We start from the raw sequence: 15,496 nt of genomic DNA on the forward strand, positions 1-15,496 counted from the left end.
CAGGCCTGCTCTCTCAGTACAGGGGCTCTGTGCGGTTGCTTTGTGACAGTATGCATTGTAAAGGAGCACAAAAGTGAGATTAATTTGCATTAATTTGAATTACTGAGCTGCCAAAGCAAGTTGTTCACCATTTCAAAGCGAGGATTAATACAGGTTAAGCAATGACTGAAATGTGAACGGGTTTTATGGAGCACCATATCACACTGCCGTGACTCTAGGACTATGTTGCAGGCAAAACGCCTTTATGCAGCTCACCATGCTTACTGCTCTGTTGTGTAACAAGTAATTCATATTCAAAACATTTGTAAACACAGCAAGATGCAGAATTAGTGTCACGACACAGTTCCTCTTCCCATCAGTACAGAGATCCACAAACATGCCGCAGACCAACGCCACTGCTTCTCCTCATCCAGAAATGATAGTTGCCTGTCTAGTATTGGTTTTTTGTGGCCTCCTGGGTCTCTTCGGTAACCTTGTGGTTGTCGTTGTGATCATTTTCCGTGTCAAGCTGAAGAACTTCACCAGAAAGGTGATACTGCACTTAGCTATCTCTGGCATCGTGATTGTGATCACTGTACCTGTGTGGATATATGATCTGCTGATGGGCTGGGATCTGGATCTCTGGCTGTGCAGTTTCTTCGCCTACATTTTGTACTGCAGCACGTTCACCGGTGTATATCTCGTGAGTTTGCTGAGTGTCCAACGCTACATTCAGGTTCTGTATGTGGACTCATGGGGAAAGCTGGGCACTGTTGGGGAGAATGCAGTCCTCGGTGCCGCTTGGGTACTGGGAGCTGTTTTTGCTGTGCCCACTGCTGTGGTTCGAGACAGAGTGGAGCTGAAAGACCGTAGATACTGCCGGGAGTCCTACAGAACCAATTCTTGGGAGATGGCGTTTCTGGCACAACAGACCCTAACAGGTTTCATCATCCCGTTCTCTATAATGGTCATTTTCTACGTGTGTTTACACAAGAGGTTGACCCAGTCTGCTTTTTTTAGAAGTGCAAAACTGACTAAACTGATAACAGGCATCATTGTGACATTCGTCCTTTTCTGGACTCCAGTGCATCTATTCAGCGTACTGAAAATTTTCGCCATCTTGTTAAAGGATGAGAAACTGAAGGCTTTTTGTGTGAAGAGTTGGGATATTCTGAAGGTTCTTCCATTTGTCAATATTTCTCTAAATCCTTTTCTCTATGCCTTTGCAATAAAGGACGTGCAACGAGCAGCACTTCAGTTAGTCAATGTTTAACAGATGGCCTTTCAACAGAGTTTCTACTGTTTGTGTGGAGACGGAAACGTATGCAGAGAGAGGGATCCGAATAGGTTACATTTCTTTGTATGTCTTTCTGTCGTCAGGTAGTCATATCATATGATGGATTTGTGCATGATGCATTATATAATTTATCATTAATCTTCTAGTCCTCCAAATTTTGAAATTTGTCTTTTGTTTTGTTATTTATCAAATGGACCCAAATGCATTGGAATTATTATTTGTCCTTTGTTGTCTTGGTCACGTCAATGTTACACACATCGGAAATCATATTAAGTCATATTTTTTGGCTGAAAATGACTTGAAAAGAAATTACTAATAAAAATTTCAGTATTGAATAGACCAACTTTGAGCATTCTTTCACTTTGTCACAAAAATCAGCAGGATTGTGATATGTCAACTATACAAGACGTCCTAATTTGATTCCTAAAATCCTTCAAAATCAATCAAATTCTGTAGACAACTGTTTGATGGAAAAATGCATAACATTTCTGCTAGTCATAAATTCTTCAATCACTGCACCTCTATTTTTAAAATATAAAACCCAGTATTTTCAATTATAAAAGCTAGCCCAAAGAAATGCTAATGAATTGCCCTCAGTGTAGTTCTCTGTCACCTAATCCAATTGTTAGACCTTTTGCTAATTATACACCATTTGACACCTTGAGAACAGATTTGTGGTTGTAACAAGATTAAGCAGGGATGTTTTCATTTGCATCTGTTAGGAAGAGAGGAGACTAGGTATGTGTAGAATGTCTGAATGGTTACCATGGGGACACAGACCTATATCTTACAAGTGGAAACTTCTCCTTTTCCACAAATCTATTGTAGCATGACACATAAAACAAAAGGAAAACATGTATGGTGTGCATACTCTTCCTTTTTTCCTATTTATTGTTCAGCAATTCTTCAGATAGCAAAAACAGAGGTGGTTAAGATGCTGGGAGACAGAAACAGTGTTACTGCTACTGGTAGTCACAACATTATTTATATTTCTTGTATTTAAGAGCAGTTTTGATTGGCAGTATTCAGCTAGCGCAGTTAGTTTGTTTTGTTTTGTTGCATTACTTTATGACAATCTAGAGAGCCAACAACGTGCAGCAGATCAACAGCTCTACTGCTGTCTACTGCCGGTCCAGTTTCCTCAGCAACACTGTGGGTGTGACTGTGACCATTCTCAATGTCAAACTGAAGAACTGCATTAGAAAGGTCATACTGCACTTAGCACTCTCCAACATTCTGATTGTGGTCACTGTAACTGTGTGGACATGTGACCTGCTGGTGGGCTGGACTCTGGATCTCTGGCTCTGTAGGTTCTTCTCCTGGATTTTGTATTGCAGTACATTTGCCAGTATATGCCTTGTCAGCATGTTGAGTGTGCACCAAGGACCTGTGACAAGCTGTTCTTCAGTCAGTCAGTGCTTAGGAATGTTTGTAGAAAATGTTTGCACATTACTGGATTATTTAAAATCCAAAATATTCTATCTGCATTACATTTTTTTCAAGCATGTTTAAAATCTTTCAAGCATGTTTATAAAACAGTTAATATTCAAAATTACAGTTAAGGATGTCATTAAAGAACCCTATTGGCTTTATTCTGGGAGGGTACAATGGACAGTCTCCCCACCATCGCATGTAAGTAACTCCAAGAGACAGTGGGACCAATCCAGAGGAATGGTGTGAGACTATTTTCCCAAAAAAGGATATGGACAGAGAATACATATAGTTTGTTTTTTTCTGCTGTATTTGGTTGGCATTTTTAAAATTTACTTGTGTAGTTTTCCTTGGCGTATAATGTATTTGTGTTTGTGTTATTTCTTCTCAGTGTGACAACTATAAATCAAACTACATCCATGTCAGTTTGGTTTGCAGCTGTAGCTTTTTTTAATGAAAATATATTAAACATATATTTTCCAGTTATGCAATGTACAGTATGTTCTTAACATATATCTCAACGTCTTCCAAATCCTTGAACACAGATTTGAGAACATAATAACATTACAACAAATACCATTCACCTTTTAACTCATGGTACTCTTCTTTTATTCTTTTTTTTTTTTCTTTTTTGTCTGCTGGATAGGGATTTCAACTATATGCACAACAACATGTTGCAGTACTTAATAGTATAGTAAGTTTCATGGAACTACGCCTGCTGACATATTCTGATACCTAGAATACAACCAATTGGGTATTTAGAGGGAGCAGAGGGGGAAAAAGAGCTTGGTAGAACTCTAGGCTCTGTATAAAGGTTGTAGGCTGCCCATAGCCAACCACTTATCTCACATACAAACACCCTGGAACAGCTGAGGGAATATACAAGTCAGCTGCTACTACCTTACACTATACAAATGACACAATGTTCTCTACCATCTTAAGAAACTATGAGTGTGATCTGTTAAAGCCTTAAAGTTGTGTGAACTTTCGAGGGTCTAGTTTAAAGACCGGTAACATGGAGAGTGATTGGTCGTTGTTTTTTTACCAGGCACCAATCACAGGTATCCATTTTGCTTCTGCATGCACATACAACTTTAACATTCATAGCTTTAATAAATCTGGCCCTGTGTTCGTAAATCTGGAAAGTTATGTTTAAAGATTTTGATAGAGAAAAGGCATAGCGAAAAGAAAAAAAAACAAAACAGATCATGCCAAAGATGGCACATATAGGCTCTTGGCAAACTGACACCTCCTTTACTCTAACACCCTGTCCAGCAGGGCTTGGGTCTGCTGTGGGGAAGTGCTAAGAGGCACTGAAGCATTCCCGAGAAACGAAACTACTCGCTTAAGTTCTGTGTTCAGAATGAATCACCAAGGAATCTGTTTAGGCTATGCTAAAACATGCTGACAACAGAGAGTGAAAAAGAGAGGGAGAGAGAGAGAGGAGAGAGGTTAGAGCAAACCTACCAAACAGGCTAATAATATGTTGTGCTTTTGAAAAGAATGAGGAACAGAAGCACAGACACTTGAGTGTCAAGAAAAAAAAGATGATGGAGTCATGTTTAAGAAAAATGATTCCTTTATCTTTGCTAACATGTCAAGGTGATCTGTTCTTCTCTGCCTTCCTTAATCTCACGGCAAATGGAGGGATAATGTTGAAATATGTTGAGACTACTTAACTGGCGAGTTTTAATTAGCATGTCAAGCTTGTCAAATGAAATCTGTCCCACGACAGTAGTGAATCTGAAGAGCTCATTAAGAACCTGCTCATCAACTCACTCCCAGCATGCTTTGCTTCCACTGAATCGCAGGCTCCACTATCAACAGCAGGAAGGACAGCATGTCACTTTTTTTTGACATCATTTCCCCCCTTAAAGTACATAATTCATTAAGTTTCCTCAATAATCAATCTTTGATGAAAAACAGCATTAAGTACTTCTACATACAAGTTTGAAATTTTGGACATCCTTAATCAACATACAGTAATAATAGTGATAACAATTATAATAATCAGAGCAATAATTACAGTATAGTATTAATAATAATAACAACAACAATGATGGATAATGTCTAAAAACTACTTTTCAGCTTTGATTCCCCCCCCCTCTGGTGTTCCAAACAATGTCAAGTTCAAAGTTCGATCTCTTTCGCTTCTGTCTGACGACTTCAAAGACACTTTATAGCAACATAAATATATACACTGATTCATTTACAACGAACAGTGCAGCCCATTCACAAAGGGTTGTCCTGTTTGAGAATAAAAAGCAGATTGAGAGAGGTTCAGGATGTCCACTCAGACTCAGAGTCCGTAATCATAAGTGTGTGTTATCATCACAGTGTCCTCTCACTCTTTTCTCCTGGGCCCAGTCACATGGCTATTAACTGGCTGAGTGCCATTCGAAACTGTTGGGTACAGCCGGCCAGCTCTCGTACCCTCTCGGTCATGTCCCGGGCGGCGCCGGGTGAGGGGTACTGCAGGGCCGCAGTTTTCGTGCTCACGACAATGTCTTTCAGCTTGTCACAGAGCGTGTTGCTGTGCTGCGCCACCCGTGCCCTCACCTCGGGCGATTTGGCCTGTCGTGACAGTGTGTCCCCGATGAAGACCAGCTTGTGGGCGCTGAGGATGACAAACTTGCTGTGGGCCACGAAGATCTTTGGCGGCTGGTTGTTGTTGATGGAAGAATAGAAGGCGTCGATGGCATTTGTGAGTGTGGTGATGTTGGACTCGCACTGCTCAAAGTAGAAGAGCAGTAGCTGTCGGTCGCCCGTGCTGAGCTTGCTGCGTGTCGTGTGGGGATAGTGAGGGGGTGGGGTCCAGCCCGAAATGTCATTATTGATTGGTCGGGTGACCTCCTGCTCCAGTCTCTCAAACTGCTTGAGCTGTGTTGGTTGGAGGAGGAGACAGACAGAAAAAGATCAAATGTGTCATTGTTTATATTATTCATGAAGGTTTAAAACTAATATATTTTACTGACATTCAGTAATGCTAAATCGCAACGTGTACAAACATGCTACGTCACCCTCACTTCTTCATGTGATACGTTTAAATCCTTTTTTTTTTTTATATTTAATACTTTGATAGATCTTAAAACCTCAGCATCTCCTTGTTGTTATCATAAATTGCATTCTAACCTGCTGCTGTTCTAGCTGAGTCTTGTGCTGTCTTGTGATATTGCCTTTTGCTAACAGCTCCCTCTGGTTCTTCTCGAACTCTTCCTTACCCTGAAATAAAAGGATAAAAACAAATATAAATAAAATAAAATAATTATTATAAAATAAAATAAATGACTTTCCCACTTCCAAAGCACAACAAACAGAGTGTGCAATATGATGTTTGGTATCTGAGAGCGCTTTGATTCACTCAGTCCTTAGTAATTTAACAGTGTGTTGTGTAATTCTTTATACATTCAGCAGGGGGCAGTATGATACTGCAGGGGACGCAAGCCACACAGCCATGTCAGTAACAGTCCTCAAAAAGGCCTTTCTACGCTAACCCTCTCAGCCCTACACTTTTTCTACCACTGGATACATTTAAAAATGTATAAATAAAAGAATCTTTGTCATGTCAGCTCCCTGTGGTCTGTTGTTTTTGACCGTAACATGCAACAATATCACACACTGTGACTCTTAAGTGTAATGTTAGCTATGTGCTATGTGGAGAACCATGCCAGGACATGCACTTGTCTTTGACTGTGATGACACCTGCAGTGCAGTATGCATAGCAGTGCATGAGTTGTCCTCGTGGGGGAAAGGCATTTGTCCATTGCACAATCTCAAAGTTAGCTTTAGCACAAAGCTGAGGTGCTATGCTTTATTTTAACATCACAAAACAGTAATGACGTAACATGAAAAATTCTTTATGATTCAACTTTTTTTAAGCTTAGCCCTAGAAAACAGGTGCCAAAGATGGTCCAGAAGGTAACCCTCGTCTAAATCTGTTATTCTAGAAGAGAGGAGCATTATTTAGCCTAAGGCTGAGGTAACTCACATCCTGGTGCAGGTAAGAAACAAAAAACCTAAGGTGTATACAGCCCTTATTTACTCTGATATGTTTTTCCCTCTAGTTTACCCTCTAAACTTTGAAGAGATCTTATACCTGTAAGTGAACATAATCGTAGTCCTCCATCCAGCCCTCTTCTGTCGTTTCATATGGCCTATCAGGAGTCTCCTCCTCAGCTGTGAATTTGGGTGGAGAGGGTAAGGGGCGGGACTGGATGTTGGCCCTCTCGGGTGTGCCCGTCTGATAGGCTGAGATGTTGTTATTGTTGGTCAGCTGACTGAGCGTGTCTGCAGAGTGTGGCAGAGGTGGCAGCGGCAGCTGCTGTTTGTTTGTCCTTTTGAAGAGCAACGAAGCGTTGCCATGGAGAAATGATGCCAGTTGCTTCGTGTCATCGGGCACTCCCCGTGCGCACATGACCAGCTTGTCCAGGTCGTCTCCTCCACTGCCTGCAGGGGGTGCCAAGAGCGCAGAGGGAGCCCAGCCCAGGGCGTCCAGTCCCTGACTGTGCTTTACCAGGCCTTGGAAGGCCTCTTCCATCTTCTGCACCTGCTTGCCCAGCTTAGCTTGCAGTGTACGGTCTGTAGCCTGAGCAGCATTGGCCACTGCGCCCCGGGCAAACTCCAGCAGGTCTCTCACAGCTGCTCGCACCCGGTCAGCGGCCTGCCGGATGGCAGGAAGGTTGGCCTCCATCTGCGTGGGGCTGCGCCAGTTCCCACTTATGAAGGACATGAGAAGGGAGACAGAACTCTCCACAGCCTGCTGCAGGCGAGACAGCCGCTCCATGGCCTGCTCCAGGTCCAGGATCAGCAGACGGCTTGGGACCCCCTGACCGGGCACGGATGACTCCCGTACGGGCACCATGTCCAGAGAAGAGTTGGAGAGATTACTACGTGTGCTTCCTGTGCTGGACGCTGACAGACGCTTGAAGCTGACTGTCAGCTCCTCCGCGGCAGCGGCGTCACGCACAACCTGCGGAGGGACATCGTAAACGTAATCGCCCGACTCATCACCCGTTGAGCGTTCACGGGGGAAGTCGTAGACATCTCCTAGGTGCTGGTCGTGAGGGCCTCCTTTCCGCAAGCTGGCAGGTATATCATATATCTCCTGTCCCTCTAGCTGACGTTTACCAGTGAGGGGTGGAGGAGGGACATCGTAAACATCTTCAGGAATGAACGGTTCTGAACCTCCAGGACCCTGGCATAGTTGAGACTGATTCTGGTTGTCTGGACTCTTCATCTTGGCAAAGTGGGGAGGAACATCATACGTCTCCTCCCTGATGGGTATATCAGGAACATCTTTGCTCACTGATGGTGGAAAGTCATACACCTGCAAAAAGTAGCGAGAGTCTTTTAGGTCACAATTAGACAAAAAAAACATGTTTTTAGGCTTTTATCTGCTAGAACATGGCTGCCCAAACCCAAATGTGGCCTGATCTCTTTTAATAATGAACAGACAGCATTGAACACCAGAGTTCACAGTACTTCAGTTCATAAACTGTATTGCAGGTTACTCTTAAATTGTGTAGCCTGTAATCTTACCTGCTGGGACAGTGATTGACTCTTGTCAGCATTGGGGGGGGTGTCATAGATCTCCTGAGGGTCTCTACTGGGCGGGCCTTTCATGGCCATGGGAGGAGTATCATATACCTGTAGAGAACAACAGAAAAAGGAATATAATATCAGTCTTAGAAGGAACATACACTCAGCCATGTTGTCTTTCACTCACCTGTACAAGAACAAACAAAGAGGAATAATAATTCAATTACGGTTCTCAAAGACGATGTCTAGAGACGCATTAAAATGGCAGGACTAATTAAATCAAGCTTAAGAGGACGCTCTAGATTAATCCACTTTACTATGGCTGTGGAATCAAGAATGAGATGATCTGGAATAGTGAGTTCTCTCTCTCTCTCTCCCTCTCTCTTTCTCTTGGCATCCTGGGGTCCCAGATTCTTCTCTACATTTTTCTGCTATTTTGTCCATTTTTTCTCAGTGTTCTCCATCTCTATCCCAGCACCCTTGTTCTCGCATGTCCAGAAAGAACAGAAGGATTATTGAAGACGATGGATGAATGAGGGTCAAGGGTGGGTGGGTTGAGGGTGGGCTGGGGCGGGGGCACAGATATACATGATAGAAGACATACCCTCCAGTCCCACACAGAGCCCTATATCCTGCCAGCTTCTCTCTCTCTCTCTCTCTCTCTCTCTCTCTCTCTTTGTCTTACATACACACATATGCACAAATACACACACACACACACGCACACAGAAGAGATAACTGGAGCGTGACCACATGTAGAAACAGCTGGAGAGCATCAGTCCTGCTGTGCTGATCTTCACCTTAACTGTAACTCTTTTTCTGAACCCTCTGCTACCTGCCAGTTTTCTCTGCTCAAACTGCACATGACAAACACACAGGTGCAAAAGTGAAATGTGAGGACACGAATGAGGGACTTTGGAAATACGAGTCAATACACAGTCATTGAAATAAGGAAAATGAGCTTCAAACTCATTAAAGAGAAACACAAAGTTCTGCCAGAAGCAACGACAAAGCAGAGACAGATTATTGTTTCATTTTCTTCTAAAACTTTTTGCTAACACCAAAATCTCTTCCATCTCGTTGACTTAATCCATTCCTCCCTTCTCCCTTCAGTGAAATCAATGAGGATCATTCTCATCTCAGTCTGTCTGCTGTTACTCTGTAAAGAACTTCAGTCTGACAAAGCAGTAACACTCACCTGATCTGAACCTCTGCTAACTCAGGACAAACTACACCACTGTTCCCTGCCTGCCACGGTCTCCAAACACACAGCAGTTCTAATACAGCCCAAACAACGGTATAAAATCTCTTTATAAAGACATTGAGGTGGAGAGTGACAGAGTGAAGCTAAAGTTATGAATAATGAAGTAATAACTACAGAATGATCTTTAGCCAGTTCATTTGAAAGAGTGACATTTTTTTTAAATCATCCATTCAATTGTCACTGATGAGTTTTGTTTTTTTTTTTTACATTCAGAATGTGCAGAAGATAGGAACAGGGGTCAGACAGAGTGAAAATTAGGTCTGATACCTTCAGTCTCTTTGTCTCTGCTACCACACAAGTTCGTCAATTATTCATCTTTTTCATTATGGTTTTCTCACCTTAAGATAACTGTATCAGTGGGGATTTGATGCATTTCCATTGGCTGTGAGAATGCAAAATAACTCTATCAGTGGGGATTTGATGCATTTCCATTGGCTGTGACAGCTCAGCTGTAAGACTCTGAGTATCATCAGCTAAAACAACAGGAAGGCAAAATTTGACATGTCCAGGGTGAGAAAATAAATTGGTGAAAAGATTAAAAATTGCTTAACCTTTCATTTACCTTTTTGTTTTGGGACCATATATATTTGAAAATTGTGGGAACTGGTTTATGTTGACCACACAGAATAACTGGAGACCTGAGCTATAGGCCTGGGTTTTGCATTGCTGCAGTAGTAATGGAGCACATGCAGTCTGAGGCTGCCTGTGGTACAGGGTGAAGTAATCATGCTGCTCTGTAATACATCCAGCTACACGCTCTCTCATTTGTCCTCATTTCCTTACTGGTCAAACCGAGTCTTTCAGCTGTTTTCCACCCTTTCCTTCTGCTCTCTCTCATGCACATTTTTCTCTTCCTCTACCTCTTATTCTCTCAGCAAGCACACACACTCTCTCTCTCTCTCTCTCTCTCTTTTTCTCTCTCTCCTGATGCTATGTGTTGCTATGTGGAGGTTGTGAGTGGTCTTTGCTAAGGGGGAGGCTTTGCTGTCTTTATCGCTGCTCCAGGCCTGTCTGTTACTCTGTGCTGGAAGGAGGAGCACTGAGCTCATTGGCAGATGATTCACCTTCAGATAAAACACACACACACACACATACACACACACATATATCCTGAGCTCAGGACATTCTGCTTTATCCACTCCATGAGGAAAGAAAAACCCACACGAGCAGATCATCTTTTTTTTCAAACGCCTCCAGACACTGAAATATCTACTTCCTCTGAGAGGAACGCATGACCTCCTCTAAAAATAGACATGCAATCACAGAGCCAACTTGAGTTTAAACAAAATGAGAGAGAGAGAGAGAGAAAGAAACACTGGAGGAAGAAAATTAGAGATGGAGTCTGTGTTCATGTGTGCATGTGTGTGCGGTGTATGTAGAACAAAAAAAAAGTAAGTGAAGGAGACAGCGACAGAGAGATAAAGAGGAAAAGGCAGGACTGGATGGATTCACTATTGCCGGCTCATCAAATATTAATGAGAGCTGAGGCCTTTCACAGACAGATGATGAGTGGCCTGAAAGAGCATCTGAGCCAACGGAGAAAAATAAAGCCACGTCCCAGCACTGAAAACACAGACTGTGGCTGGACAAGCAGGACACTGAGAGGACATGAATACTGTACCCGTTCCCATTTCCACACACATCATTACACAGTTTCATAAATACAGCATGAAGCCCACACACACATACATACACACAGATGTACCCAAATTTACAATTTACAATTTGGCAGACGCTTTTAACCAAATTACCCTCAGTATCATGCTCCCGGAATTCTGTGACAATAAACGATAAGAAAACAAGACTTGCGACATAGGGACAAGGTTAGTATGTGACATAGAAAGGGAGGTTAGGCAGTAGGGGACACATACACACAAATGTACACACACCACACACATACATTCACACACGCGCGTGCATACACACCCATTCACACACATGCAAACACACCCCCTATACTCCTACATAACGGCAGTATTGATCAGGTATTTTAATTAGTATTCAGTCATCCTCATGTATGTGTAGACAGTGGAGACCTCATATGTAAAAACAGAAAGGTGAAAGAGAGGAGATAATAAGAGTACAAAAACAGGAGTTAGAACAGAGGAATAGAATAGAGAGGTGTATACTGTATTAACCATAGGGCCGTACCCGACTCAGAATTTTGTCAGTTGAATCGGATTTGGCTGTTTAATACGAGGATTCGACTATTTGTTCCTTTTTTTTCATACAGACTATCTGGCAACCAGAGGACACACTGGCATGAGTTTAAGTGATGATTTCGACCAGATTCACATCAAATGCATAGAGTCACTGGAACATATTTTTGAGTGTTTAAAAATCAATAAAAGACAGCTGCATGATTTGAATTTTAAGCCTATTTGAGTTGCCGACATATGACATTGGGCTACCATATGGATTTGACAGAATATTGAGACAGGCAGCACACGTGTATGTCTATTTAAATCAAGCTCTTATAGCCTTTTTTTTCTTTTTAATTTGACTTTAAACATTAAAAACAATGTGTACATGAATAAACAAATGAAACAGTTTAAAATGGTTTGCCATGTTCAATGTTAAATGATAAATGAATTCTTGCATACAGTTTGCATTTAACTTTGTTAGGGTTGTCCTTCAACAGTTCGAAATGCCGCCATATTTTAGACTTCTTCTAAGACATGGTTATAGCCAGTAGGCGATTTGTTATTTTTTAACAAGGCGGATGGCCCAGTGGTCACTGACACTACTCTATAGAGTATATAGGGCGATGACAGGTTAACAAGGGGAATGCATTTTGTTCATTTTGCTAAAAAGGGGGATGGCATCCTCCCACAAATCGCCTACTGGTTTTAGCTAGCCTAGTTTACCAACCACTCCACCTCAGATTTCAGCTTCTCATCAGTTAATGACCAGTGCATGTTGTCACACGGATTTTTTCTTTTTTTTAGCAAGCGCACCAGCTAGCCCTTCTAGAATAAAAAAATATATTTATGATTCCCCTTGTTTATAATTCCTCATTGAAATATTATCCCTATGAATTTTCGTAAGCTTCTACCTATCCTATTATCCTATTATTGTAATGCACACTGACTGAAAATAAAAACCAAAAAAAAAAAAAACAACTGCTCGACTTGAAAAATCTCAGTCGACTGACGGATGTATGACAGATGATTCGACTTGTCGACTTTCAGAGGGTAGCCCTCATTAACCATGTATCTGTGTGTGTGTGTGTGTGTGTGTGTGAGAGAGAGAGAGATGAGGCAGTGTTTGGTATGGTAAACCCTCTTTACCTGTTGGCTGTATTGGGCTCGAGTGGGGGGCACATCGTAGATATCCTGGGAGGGGGGCAAGTGCCTAGGCACATCATACTCATCCTGCTCAGTATTCCCTGGACCATACACATACACCTGACCCACACGAGTGGGCACCACCACCTGTGAGACAGAGAGAGACAGAGAGAGAGACAGAGAGACAGAGAGAGAGAAATCTGTGTAAATATTCAGGGTTTGTAAAATATGTTAATGTCAATGTACAACAAATATCACATATCTAAAACTGTTCCTGATGGATAACTCTCTCATAACATTCTTTGACTTGTGTTGAGTGTTCCCTTCATTGCTGAGTAACAGGCTTGGCTAAACGCAGCACAATAAACCTGGGGGTCCTGAGAGGTCACCGTGGGAACAGAAGCTGTCCTATTGTCTGCCTGTTTATTCTCTGTATTATAGAGTCAGGACTGTGTCAACCACCTCAGCCTGGGAAATGAAAACAAGGAGTCTGGCGTATTTATACAACAGGAGACATGGCTAATACCCCTTTACCAACACAGAGAAACCTTACAGACTCTAAATCAGGACTATTCAACTCTGACCCTCAAAAAATCCAGAGTTCCTGGTGTTTTTTTTTGTTTGTTTGATTTATTATTACCAAACAAGACAGCACCGATTGGCTAAGCAGTACACACAACCATTTTCCAAAAAAAACAACAACAACTAAGCGGTAATGAGAGAAATCCAGCAGGACTTACAGATTTGAGAGTCAAAAAGCCCAGTGCTAGATTCTAGTGCAGTCTAGATTCTAGATTCTGTAATTCAAATACAGATCCTTACTCTTCAACATTTTATTACTAGAAAGCCTTAAGAACCTTTTCTGTGTCGGTGTATCGTTGCATTTTGTGCATGTTTCTGGTTGTATCCCGCGCCGCATCCCCTGAAGGCTGCTGGGGTGACTGAGTGACAGTGAGGTTGCGGGAGACCCAATCAGAACGCAAGGCTAGAAATAGAGAAGTCTGATTACCTAAAGCCAGCACCAGCGAGTCCAAGAACGCACTGTGCAGCCCTATTTCCGTCGTTATTGAGAGGTGTTACTCAACGCATACTGAAACACATACACACACACACACACACACACAGACAGTGCTGGGCTGTAGGAGGCCAAGTGGTATTCCCAGTAGGGATGCATAAGTTTGGATGTGTCGAGCTGAGATGGCACAATGTTCTCTGTCAGTGTTAGACAGGGTTCAGGCACCTCTGCATGTTATGTCAAGGTGACAGGATTTCTAGACAGGATTAAGTCTCGCAGCTCTGGGATGGGTTAACTGAGAGTTCACATCCCATCGAGCTGTCAGATTCTGTGTATCCCTCTGGACTCAAAAATCAAGATTTTTAAAGCCCCCTTTAAAGCTAATAGAAACGATGCTCTCTCTGTTCTCACACTGGGCTGAGAGAAGTACTAGTCATTCCACTGAACCGGTATTGGATTCCTTTCACGTACACTCATAACTGTGGGCAGGCACTCTCTGAAGACAACACATACATGGGCAGACACACTCACTCAGTCAAACCAATGAGTGTTCCCTTAACAAAACCAAGTCCTGTTGAAAGTTCATTAGATTTAATCCGTTTCTCAAATCTGCAGGGAATGCTGCGTGCTGCCATTGTGGAAGAGTGACCATAGCAACAAGGCATGCGAGACGGAAACACTTTCTAAAGGAGGAGAGCACATACATGTTTCACTGAATAATGCAGCTCACACTGGTAAAATCGATATCCACAGACATGCCTAGCCATTCACTGTTCATAAAAGACTCAACCTTCACACGCCTATGCACCATTTATCAACCAGTGTGCGCACACGCATACACACACACACACACACACACACACACACACACACACACACATACTGAAACACAATAATATGTACCTATGCTTGGACCTACACACATAAAGAAAATATGATAGATAGAGAAAGGTGGAGGTCGTCTTTCATTCCTTCACCCTGACTTGAGCCCCTACACTCCACAATAACATTTGAGTGCCAAATTACATCCTGTGCTAATGGAACCCTCTCTGATCCTAATATTTGCTCTCCCATTCAGACAGCTTTTCACGGGATATGTGACAACCCTGCTAAACAGCCAATTAAGTCATTGCTCATTAAACAAATCTGACGGTATGTCTCCGCTAATTCCTCTCCTCATCTCCAGGCGTTATATCTCTGTCCTTCCCTATACCCTCTTCTCTCTCTCTCTGTCTCACTCTCTCTCTCTCTCTCTCTCTCTGTCTCACTCTCTCTCTCTCTCTCTCTCTGTCTCACTCTCTCTCTGTGTCTCTCTCTCTCTCTCTGTCTCACTCTCTCTCTCTCTCTCTCTCTCTCTCTCTCTCTCCCTCTCTCTCTCTCTCTCTCTGTCTCATTCTCTCTCTCTCTCTCTCTCTCTCTCTCTGTCTCACTCTCTCTCTCTCTCTCTCTCTCTCTCTCTCTCTCCCCCTCTCTCTCTCTCTCTCTCTGTCTCATTCTCTCTCTCTCTCTCTCTCTCTCTCTCTGTCTCACTCTCTCTCTCTCTCTCTCTCTCTCTCTCTCTCTCCCTGCCTCTCTGTGAGAGAAAACGAAAATAGATTCCTTCTGATGCTTATACTGGAACTAAAGGTGTGATTCAGAGGAGAGACTCACACACCTAAATCTATGAACTTTCACACCCCCATTTT

The 15,496-nt window shown here is 42.6% G+C and overlaps 1 protein-coding gene across 3 annotated transcripts in view; it reads right to left on the reverse strand.

Annotated features, from left to right (window-relative positions):
* Nucleotides 1–3,182: 3,182 nt before the first annotated feature.
* Nucleotides 3,183–15,496, reverse strand: part of bcar1 (BCAR1 scaffold protein, Cas family member) — a 69,201-nt gene continuing 56,887 nt past the window's right edge. For 2 of the 3 annotated variants that reach the window (XM_030794384.1, XM_030794383.1), the window contains exons 3-7: nt 12,800–12,943; nt 8,246–8,353; nt 6,804–8,033; nt 5,840–5,929; nt 3,183–5,587 (exon numbers count right to left, since the gene is read on the reverse strand). In XM_030794384.1, the coding sequence (XP_030650244.1) occupies nt 5,075–5,587; nt 5,840–5,929; nt 6,804–8,033; nt 8,246–8,353; nt 12,800–12,943 (2,085 nt within the window). In that variant the 3' untranslated portion in view covers nt 3,183–5,074. The remainder of the gene's footprint in view (nt 5,588–5,839; nt 5,930–6,803; nt 8,034–8,245; nt 8,354–12,799; nt 12,944–15,496) is intronic. The other variant, XM_030794385.1, reaches the window with a different exon arrangement.

This window comes from Chanos chanos, chromosome 2, assembly GCF_902362185.1.
Source record: "Chanos chanos chromosome 2, fChaCha1.1, whole genome shotgun sequence".
In the NCBI taxonomy this organism is placed as follows: domain Eukaryota; kingdom Metazoa; phylum Chordata; class Actinopteri; order Gonorynchiformes; family Chanidae; genus Chanos; species Chanos chanos.